This window comes from Neolamprologus brichardi, chromosome 2 (assembly GCF_056152115.1).
Source record: "Neolamprologus brichardi isolate AB-2024 chromosome 2, ASM5615211v1, whole genome shotgun sequence".
In the NCBI taxonomy this organism is placed as follows: domain Eukaryota; kingdom Metazoa; phylum Chordata; class Actinopteri; order Cichliformes; family Cichlidae; genus Neolamprologus; species Neolamprologus brichardi.
This window is the reverse complement of record NC_142105.1, coordinates 21,344,785-21,356,268: the sequence shown is the minus strand read 5'-3', so window position 1 is coordinate 21,356,268 and position 11,484 is coordinate 21,344,785. Positions and strand designations below refer to the sequence as shown.

Here is an 11,484-nt window from a genome sequence, read left to right as displayed (position 1 = left end):
TTGATAAGACATAGCGTGCCAGCTTGTCCCTGTCAAACTGGCCACACTAGTGGTGCAGTCCTAGACTAAAATTATGAGGGACTCTTCCCTAGTTTGACTTTTAGACATCTGTACTTGTAGCATTATGTAAATCGAAGTGTGTTTATTCTGTGGTTACGAAAACTAAACGGGCTGTAATATACGAGTAAAATATGTCAGAAAAATATACAGTTTTAAAACATTATTTTGACATTAAAACAAAAAAAAAAAAGCTGAAGCAGAAAGCTGAGCCTGTTTTCAATATGAAATATGAGCAATGAGTAAGATCTGTAAAGCAGCTATTACCCATTACCCCCTTCCCCCACTTCCAAATAGTTTTGCACTGCCTAACTTTAAGTAGAGTCTAATTTTAAACACAATGTAAACCTTCTAAAACTAATTATACACCATAAAAAAAAGATCAATCTTAGGAGTCCTTTACTGTTTGCAGTTTTTGTCTCATGCAGCCCTGCAAACACCGCTGTAGGGACAGCGTGTTCAAACTCTTGAGAGCTCTCAGCACCCTCCGCAGGCTGGCTGTCTGATTGGCTCAGCACTGACCATGATGTCATCACTGCATGCTATAAGGGCTCTGACAAATAGCCTGGGAGACACATTAGACAAAACACTGCTCAGCTGAGGGACTGAGTGAGCGAGACACACGCAGATCAAGTAAAGCAGAAAGTAGCTGGGACATGTGATACTCACTGCTTTGTGGGAACTATCTGAACAGTGACATTTTACTTTGTATGGGAGCCAGGAAACACGACTGCAACCTGTGGAGGTTTGTACTTCTGCTTTTGTCTGGCTTGTTTAGCATGTTTTAAAGCTTGCCTGAAGTCAACTTGATATACTGTTTATGTATGTGGTTTTTGTGCAGTAAGCTTTGGTCTCCTTTTTCTTTTTTGTTAGTGCTAGATTTATGTGCATGCATTTTTTTTCATTTTCTTTTGTTGTAATTAGGCAGAATTTTAAAAAAAACGTAATTTGTAAAATTCACTCCTTTTGTTTGTGTGTGTGTGTGTGTGTTTTATTCATGTGTGTTCTCTTCAGATGGGAAATACAACCACCTCAGAGTACACCAATGCGATGAACTCGTCATCAAATTCAACTGGGACTGATGAAGGTTTCAGTGCCCCTGTAATGATCCTGCTGGGCATGGTCATGTCCTTATTAGTTTTGATTATTGTCTTTGGCAACATCCTGGTCATAACGGCAATTGCCCGCTTTCAGCGTCTCCAGAATGTCACCAACTGTTTTATCACATCGCTTGCCTGTGCCGACCTGGTCATGGGTCTGATTGTGATTCCTTTCGGTGCCTGTAAAATTATCTCTAGTACGTGGTACTTTGGTAATTTCTGGTGTGACTTCTGGACTGCCACTGATGTGCTCTGCGTGACTGCAAGCATTGAGACCCTGTGTGTCATCGCCATAGATCGTTATTTGGCCATTACTTCTCCCTTCCACTACCAGTCGATGTTGACCAAATGCAAAGCTCGCATTGTGGTGGTGCTGGTCTGGGTGATTGCTGGTCTGATATCTTACCTGCCCATCCACATGAAGTGGTGGACCGCTGATACTTTTGAAGCTAAAAACTGTACGAACCAAACCAACTGCTGCGAATTCCACACCAACCAGGCTTATGCCATCACTTCCTCTATCATCTCCTTCTACATCCCTTTGGTCATCATGATTTTTGTCTACAGTCGAGTTTTCCAGGAGGCAAGGCGCCAACTGAAAAAGATAGACAAAAGCGTTGGACGTTTTCATAATAGCGACATCAGCAACAGTAATTCTCTGGAGGCCAATAATGGGCGTGGCCTTAAGAAGGCAAAGTTTTGCCTTCGGGAACACAAAGCTCTGAAGACTCTGGGCATCATCATGGGGACATTTACTCTGTGCTGGCTGCCCTTTTTTGTGCTAAATGTGGTGGAGGCCATATGGGCTGTGAACAGCCCGATCACCTTTATGGTACTTAACTGGATAGGTTACGCAAACTCTGCCTTCAACCCACTTATTTACTGTCGGAGCCCTGAATTCTGGTATGCATTCAAGGAAATCCTGTGTATGAATAGGAACCGCCTCACCAACCCTGGACCTGTGAATGGATACATCTATAGCAGGCACAGCTGGCAGAGTGAGCAGCAGGGGAGGAGTAAAGGTAACTCAGAAGAGAGTGACCCCACTGAAGGGTTTCTGGGGAAAGGAGCAGGGGTCTGCAGTGTTGTGGACAGAGCAGTGGACCCCAACGGGAATTGCAGCAAAGACATAATGACTGTAACGAGTATAACGACTGTCCTATAAACTTGAAGCACTGAGACTTCTGTCAACAAGGAAATCCAGATATGTTTACACTGCTATTGTAAACAGTTTTTTCAAATGACTGATGAAGGTAAGGCCAGTCAAAAATGACTGACAGAGTCTCTGGAGACTTTAAAGAAACAATAACTCAGCTGTTCAGCTGAGTAAAGTGTCACTTTTCCTCTTCAAACACAGTGACACAAAACTGTAGGTCTCTCACATTTCCCTTTTGTGTGCGTTCGTTGCTTTTTTTTTTTTTTTTTTGAATTTTCACATCTACCTCATCATACCTTTTCAATATTTGCATCTTAGCTGACCATCTGTCACATTAAGTCACTGTCCGCAGGAGTTAAAGTAGGGCAGCATCTCAGCAGTTTATTTACTCTACTAAATGGCCTGTGGATTGTATGACTGCTAATTGTCTGGCTTCAACTGAATTTGTAGCCATGTTGTTTATCTTTGATCTGGAGAGAGATCCCACAGTTTTTATTAGCATAAAATGTTTCCGAATTTCAAAGGAGAAGCAATCGGAGGCTGTAAATTTCATCCGAACGTGCCAATTTGGCACAAAGAGCAAAGTAATCAGAGAACAATTGAGGGTGAAGGGTTGAACGTAATACCTCTTCGATGCTTTGCTTCAAGAAACACATTCCAAATTGACCGAGATTATAATCTGGCATCCTTTACTTTGCTCTTTTTTTCTTTAACGATTGTCCAAATCTGAAAAATGATCAAAAGCAGGTGTGGCGAAACCTGTCTCAGTCATTCTGTCTCACTCCTCAGCAATGTTATGAGGCCCTGTTCCCTCCTATAGTGTTTTACAGTCTCTTGCATTTGACTTTCCGTTGCAGGCAGATAGCACTAGAGATATGAGGGTTAATCTACAGTAATCTACGAGTTACTGATGAAACCTAGGTCAAAGTGAGGCTTTTGCAAAACTTGCATGCCTGTATATGTTGTCTAAGCCAGATTCCGCTGTCAGGTCGAAGATATATGTGCGTAATCATTCAGTGCAAAGTGGATGCCATTACAGATAATGCGGTTAATCCTGAGTGTTGACCTTTGAAGCTTGCAGCTGTTATTAACATAAATTCAAAAGTGCACGTTTTAAAGTTTGCTATTGCACAGTCAGAACCCATCACTTCTTGCATTCTGTTAAGTGGCCGACTGGTCACTCGGTACATTATGGCCATTATGTAAGTGTAAGAAAAACTATTCATCTTTCCTTTTCCTTCTATGGAACAGTTACAGTAGCCCCCTTTGTTGCACAAGCCCTATTTATTTATTAAAATCTGTGGTTGCTCTGTTTCAGCATGTACACTGTTTACCGAAACCAGAGAAGCCATTTCCTTAGTCATGGCACAAGGGTACAAACCACACGTAATAATAAACAGTCAAAATAGCCAAGCGATAACAAAGTTCCACACCCAAGATGTGGCGGTGGTGAATATTCAGGCTAATAAAGATAGATGAGAGGAAGAAAAAGAAAACAGCCCTTAGTAGTGCACTGTTGTCACGGCTCTCTCACAGGTGCCTCCGCCGTTGTAAAATCAGTTGAAAATCAGAAAACCTTTGGAGAAACACTCAGGAGTCCATAGAACAGTGCCTTAGCTGTTCCAGTTTCCGACATTAATTCTCTAATAAACAATGCAGGTTAGAATAAAATCCGAAGGGGCAATTTAAAATGAGATCAGATAGTCATGGGAACAATTTTTTTTTTTGTGACTTACAGTAAACGGTGTGCAAGATCATTAGTCTTAAGAGAAGTAATGAAGGTGCACCTACAGACAGAACCCCTTTCCCCAGTCAGTTTGGCAGTCTCTAGTATGGCTTGATCAGCATGCTAAATGTGGCAGAAGGGGGACCAGGGATTCTCTGCAAGTCTAAATCGGTGTTAGTGACCTGTGTTAAAGTGCATGTAGCATTGCCGGTGCAGGTCTGCTGATGCCGTAAAAACTGTGAACTTTGTTCTCTCAGAGGAATCTCCATGTACTGTATTGCTATGTCCGATCAGCGCTGCTGCTGCAGACCTTAGGAATAGACGTAAACATGGTATCCTCATACGTCACTGTTTGCCATGTGAAAAAACAAGCTTTCCAGGATGTCAAGCTCATTATCTGTTTTTCTTTTTAACAGATTTACAGCAAAGTAAATGCAGGGGTTGGGTGTCATAAGACATGTTGGTCTGCATTTTCCCAACATTTTCACTGTACAGTCTACGCAAAGCACAAAACGGTCAAAGACTCTAGACCATTTTCTGTGTTGCTTTTATTAAGATGCAAATAGCTGAGTTTAAAAGGTCTGCAGCTTAAATAAGTGTCATTTTAGGAGTAATGCACAAATGATCTCTTGCATGCCAGCTTCACATTTGTAGTGAGGTGTTTGTGGACTTCTGTGCCATTTCTTTTAAAAGTGATCAGTTTGAGCCCAAGTGCTGTAGATTGTGAACTATATATCCACACTGCTCTCTCCTGGCAGTGGCCTCTCCTTGCACCTCAGCTGTCTCAGAGTTACTCATGGTTACTGTTTCATCAATAAGGCTGTATAATAAGGGATGCATGGCTTCACCTCCCGTTGTTGCTGGAGGACACCACACTGTTATGTGCAATGAGTCCTGAATGAATAGCTGACAGTATAACATTCCAAGCAAAGCACAGCTGATGGTTTCTAACCACATACCTTGCCTACGGATGCTTGCAGTCCACATTTAGTTCTCCCACTAGTGTCTTGCAGCAGATAAGCGAATTTAGTGTGGGTACACACAGAAAGAAATATATTTTCAAAACAGATTCAGGGTTACAGAGAAGTCTTAGAGGTTATGTTACAAAGTGACATGCACATTTCACACATATATTTTTTTGTACGGCAATCAATATCTTGGAGTTAAATATGATACTTGGTGGGGGTAAAACCAGTGCTTTTCTAACAGAACCACAGTTGTTCAGATTGAATAAAAGTCAGTTTTGCTCATGAGAACAACTTGACTAGTCATGATTTTAATTGAACTATTCACCATCCTGAAAGCAGCACTGTATAGGACTTTCATTTACTTTCAGGAAGTATTTTTTAGAGATTTCGAATAACCAAATAGACATTGGAGTTCATGAACTTTAAACAGTTATGCCTATTCAATTGTACCATAATATTTTCATGGAAGTTCTTCTTCCTGTTTGCAGCTCAAAATAAAGACTGTAGCATCTCAGCACAGATGCTGTTCAGTGTGAAGCATTCAGAGAAACTGACATGTGTAAATGTGAATTTTTACAAATGTTAAATATTGCTTAAGCCGTCATATAAAAAGTAGGTGAAATACTTTTTTTCTTTTTTTTTCCTCTCGTGGCCGGGGTGAATAAGCTGTCACTCAGCTAACTAAATGTTTACTAAATGTTTGCAAGCTAACTTCGCACAAGTTCTTGTCACTGTTTGTTAAGGTATCGGAGGCTGTTACAATATGTGGTGTCTTGTGATATTTATTACAAAAAAATGTATATATGTGATGTAACATTTGTATGGAAATAAATGATTTACATGTTGCACGTAATGTCCTCATGTGCATTTCCTTTATACACATTAAAAGGCACACGTAAAGGATACATCAGACTTGAAGGCTTAACTGCAGTTAAGTCTATTTTAGTATGGGAAAACTATCAAAACGTGATCTGGAATGATGGACAGGAAGGACATCGGGATACAATTAAAATCTTTCCACTTTCCTTTTTAAACAGCGTGCCTGCCTAGTGCTCCAAGTAATCGTACATTATACAGACCACCTAATTCTATTCCAGAAATCCAAGGGAGGAGGATAGAAGAAATATATAGAGCCATAAAAACGTCTCGATATTTGGCACTAAGCTGGAGTGGAGAGCGTTTTTCATGTTTCTTTCAAGAATAAAATATGTTCATTTGCAGAATGAAGATTAAAAACCTTAAGAGTAGTCATCATAGTTAGGAATGCAGTTTCATAGAAAAGGATTTTGCTCTGGAGATGTGATTACACCTTTCATGCTGTGTAGAGAACACTGGGCACTGATTTACTATTTTAAGTAAGATATGAACAGTTTCTTACATCATGCAAAACAGTAAAATGAGCCACTTTCAGTAATATCACATACTACAGTTTCTATAGGTATACTAAGAACGATGAAAAAATGGTGACTAGCTTTGAAGCTTGATAAAATTTCTGCACACTCTAAGGAATATTAATTTTCAGGGTTAAAGGTTAAACTCCCCACGCAGACAGAACATCTACACTGTGGCCTTTTCTGCTCTGTGGAGGGTCCTGGACGAATGCCATATCAGAATCCGGGCTAACCCGGCAGATGCTCCTTATTTCAGGGTTTTAGGCATCACTGGGATGCACGCATACATGAGTCTGCAAGATTAATATTGTGCCAACTTATGTGCCAAGCCACTCAAATAAGTCCTTCCATGGTAATATCCACAATCAAGCTTTACAGACTTTGATCCTTAAGAGCTAGATAAGAACGCCATTTTCCCATAGAGACCCACCATGTTGAGTCAGAGGGAAAAGAAAGTAGCATGGAGGGAAAACTCTGGAAAGAAAGAGTCTGTTTTGGGACAGGAAGAATATTTTCTCAGATATGTTAATCGTGTCAGGGATATACTGCATACAGGGTGTGACTATGTGAAAACATTGTCTTTGATAGATCGATATGTCCCCTGGCACCCTGGTGACTACAGTGACCGAGGCACCGCTATGTCTGCAGTTCCCTTTCTCCCAAGAGACCTGCTAGCATGTGTGTATGTGTGAGTGTGTTCATCTGTGTGTATTTGAGAACGTGTGGATGTTTGTGGACTCATAGGCACATCTCAAATTAAAGTTTGCCCCCCTCTGAAAAACTAGATCCACCTGACCTAAGGTTAAAAAAGCAAACGTGACCTTGAAAGATGTGTTTCACTCTGTTTAAAGGCCAAAGTAAATATAATAAAACACATCTTTTCAAAAATATTTTCTGTTTGGTAATTCTGTCATAACCAAAAATGATCTATGTTTATCCCATAAATGTTTTAGTCATAACTGTGTCAAATTATTTATTTATTTATTTTTTATCTCCAGTGAGCAACAAAATGATCAGTGTATCATTTCTCTTCTCTAAAAAGGATTTACATCTCTACATTACAAGATATAAATACCTCAGTTCTTGTGAAATTAACATAGCACCAGCAATGGGCATTGCATTTTTACAGCTTGTGGCTGCGCTCGTGAGTTCAGACTAATCACTGGACCAAACTACTGGACAATAAGGTCACAGCTGATTGCATGCTTTAGGTGTGACAATTTAAAGAAAGAAAGGAGAACAAGGCCGGTCCAAGAAAAAGTTGGCAGTCCATGAGAGCTCAGTGAAATGTTATCCCTGTGGATTTTTATCAGCTGAGTTGCTAACCGTCGACCTTCTGGTGTGTGACATGCACATTAACCTTTATTCTCACGTTCTCACTATGTCCAGAGAAATCTCACAACAAATGGAGAGAAGGATCACAAGCAGAAAAAAATATCAAAATCTGTTTTGTTTTCTTTCTTTTCTTTCTTTTTTTAACATCGGGCCTTTTACCTCTTTCAGCACCAACACTTTGTCATAACCAGTGGAGAATGTAAAAAATACAGCTTATGGACTGTTTTGCCAGATGGACACAAATCTGTCTGTAAGAGGTTATTAGTTAGACTCACAAGTGTATATAACCTAACCCTAGTTTGACAAAATGTAAACAGGAGATCAAACTGTGTGAAATATAGTTTCACACATTTAAGCAGGCAGCACAGCAGCAGTGACATGACCAATTATTCACTTATTACTACTTATTATTTGTAACTATTAATATCACATAGTTGTTAGAAGTCCAACATGGTAATTCTTGTGCTTTGAATAAAGTGAAATGTGGTGTCTTGTTAAGTTTATTGCATTAAGTGTGTAACTGTGTTTATTTTAGACCTTATAGTCCAGCTCAATATTTTAAAAAGAAATACAATTTAAAAAAAAAAAAAAAACCCACATGAGAACACTCAAATGCAGTAATCATTGAATAGAACACCAACGTGCGATTGATTCAAATTTTTGAGAAGCAGGAGGATTTGTTTGGTACTTAAAGTTGATACAGTTAAGGCCACTATGGCCACAGAATCAATTAATTGATACATACATTTATACATAAAATTCTTCAGGTCAGCGTGGAAGCCAGGAACCTTATTGGTTACAGAGTTTTGGCTTGTATTTGTCCATCTTGGAAGCAAGATCCCGAATGTATCATTACAGGCTGCCTGAAGCATTTTCATGTTTGTTTTACTGTAAGCAAATTTGTAGTGGAGTACCATAGGCTCTACAAATGGCTATTTCAATATAATCTGCATGCAAACAGAATTTCCAATCTAGCATATTTACTTTACTGCACATCACTAACATCATTTCAGAGATCATTCCTGTCGATTGCATGTTTGCATAGTTTGAGCAAACCCTAAGCAGCTGCTGCAAGTATAAGGAGAGGAAACGGCATCGTCAGCATACATCCAGTATTCTGCTTCTAGTTTTCCACCTATCGTGAGATCCATCATCGATGGTATTTAAATTCATCTATCTTTATTGGCATACAATTCTTAATTAAAATAAAATGCCAGAAATTATTTATACAAATGGAAGCTTTCCATATTAAGTATACACAATATTTGGAATACCTTGTATTTGTGTTTATTTAGTTACATACAAAAATAAGTTTCAGTGTTCAGAAATTAATAATTAAGCTAATGAAATGATGTTTTAAGCAACATAGAAAGCTAAATTTAAGCTAATACATGGGTAATGAATTATTTAGAATATCATAGTGCTGACGTGACTTTAAGTTTCATTCATACAAATTTTACTGTGAGTAATTTTTAAGATATTATTAGGACTGCGCTGATATTATTGATGCAAAGTTTAGTCTGATAACATTTATGGTTTATGAGCACTCAGAAACACATAAACCATAGAAGTACAACCCGTAGGTTGGGATAAACAATGCAAATTAATATGTGCTAATACACTCCCTCAGCACATGCTATAAGTTTTCAGAGAGCTTGGTGCTCTTCTGTGAGTAGATATTAAGCAATCCCTCCTTCTGCTCCACTCCCCATCTTTTCTTTCCTACTTCACGTACCTTAAATGATCATTTAAGATTTGTCTTTGACTGCGTTCAATCAATAAGCAACCACTTTTTTGTGCTGACTGCTTTATTTCTGTTTTCTTATTTACTTTTATTTCATGTAAACTGCAAATGACAATAAGTCAGCTCCCGATTTCATGTGTCTTAGAGTCCAACAGAGGACTAAATCAACACTGCACTCGTGAATAATATACATGAGCAGCTCTTTTGAACAGACTTGGCTACAAACTGCATACATCTGCTTGTGGTTTTCTTTGATGAAAAATACATTCTGTCTATGGTTTACAGAGGGTCAGGATTGTTTTTTTAACTGAGGGAATGGGTGGCCACATATAAAATATGTTAACTGCTTAAAGTAAGCAGGGAGTGTTGTACTACTTAATTTCAAGTGTCAGGCTCTTGTTTCAAGGTTGATTAATGTTTTTCCTGTTGCTGATAGTAGCTGGCACATTAACACAGGCCCAAAGGGATGCGGTAAAAGATTACCTTTTAACATGTGCCTGACTTCCTGTCTTTTTCTTTCTCTGTTTCTTTCTTGCTTCCCTAATGGCTCAATTATCTGTTACTTGTTTCCAAGCAATCAATTTGACTGTGCTGTATTCTGTAAGCAACTGCCTCTTTGTTTCTAACTTTAAAGTGTCTCTTTTACTGGCTATGCTGCAGTTCTTAAGGTAAGTGGCAGAGTGGTTGTAGTGTACGCTGAACTGACAGTCGTCGGCAATGTAAAGGCTTACATTTACCATGCATTTACCTTTATGACTCTGCTGTATGACTGGCAGGCTGAACAACATGTTTGAAAGTACATGTCTGGAGAATTCACAGCTTTTAAACGGTACAAAAGAAACGAAAACAAAGACAGGAAAGCAAATGCCGTACTACGTAGTGTTCTAAAGTGTAAAGTCACAGTCAGTCTTGCCAGGCCTCGTCACGAATAGTCTGTGTGATTATCCCTCTGACACAACAGTATTCCCATAAGCATTCCCCAACTCATGAAACAAAGATGCTTGTCAGTTTGAACCCTAATATGGTGCTGCAGCCATGGATATGGTGTGATGCTGGTGAGCAGCTCTGGCTAACAAATGTTTCTAATGTCTGTGTGTTTACATGTTTGGCCCTATGGGCTCATGGTTAGTGTCCAGTGGTGAAGAAGTATACAGTAGTACGCCATAACTGAGGGAGCACAGGATGTGAAATGGAAGCTATGAATTGTATTTAAAACACTTCTTGGGTCAGTAGTAAATAGTGCGACATAGGCAGTACATTCCGTCAGTCGCTTGTCAGCAGCTGTTACTTTATCAAGTAAATGGACACACACCACGTTCTGTGCTGCGTACATTTCCCTGAAGTTCGTCACAGTGTAATGATATATCATTCAAGAAATATTCTAAGAATGTTAAAAAGCCCTTTTTTTTCCAGTGTTTGTTTAATCAAAGCAAACACAAATTAAGATTGGTAAATGGTAAATGGACTGGTTCTTATATAGCGCTTTTCTACTCTTTCTGAGCACTCAAAGCGCTGTACACAACTTTTACATTCACCCATTCACACCCATTCGCACAAGCACATTTTTCTAAGTGCTTTCTAAGGTAACATTCACACACACATTCATACTCCGATGGATGCATCGGAGAGCAATTTGGGGTTAGTATCTTGCCCAAGGATATTTGGCATGCAGACTGGGGAAGCCAGGGATCGAACCACCAACCTTCCGATCAGTAGATGACCTGCTCTACCACCTGAGCTACAGCCACCCCTTTGAATGTATTGAATGTAGATAAAATGTAAAATACAATAATTACCCTATTAATGTATTAGAGAAAGTGGACTAAAAATGGGTGGAAGAACTTCATTATATATGTACGTTATAACACTTGATGTCAGAAGAAAATAATCTTCCCACCAGTTCAAATGCAATGATCTTGAAAAACCTGCTTACCCAGGCATTTTCCACTTCATATCTGGATCACGTCCAATAAGGAGAGACAGTTCCTGTCAACATGAACCTCTCCT

At 39.2% G+C, this 11,484-nt stretch overlaps 1 protein-coding gene across 1 annotated transcript; it reads left to right on the top strand.

Annotated features, from left to right (window-relative positions):
- Positions 1-651: 651 nt before the first annotated feature.
- On the top strand, positions 652-5,209 carry adrb2a (adrenoceptor beta 2, surface a). Its single transcript, XM_006781705.3, has 2 exons — positions 652-802; positions 1,072-5,209. Exon 2 carries the CDS (start codon positions 1,072-1,074, stop codon positions 2,320-2,322), a length of 1,251 nt encoding a protein of 416 aa, XP_006781768.2. The 5' UTR covers positions 652-802; the 3' UTR covers positions 2,323-5,209.
- The last annotated feature ends 6,275 nt before the right edge of the window (positions 5,210-11,484 follow it).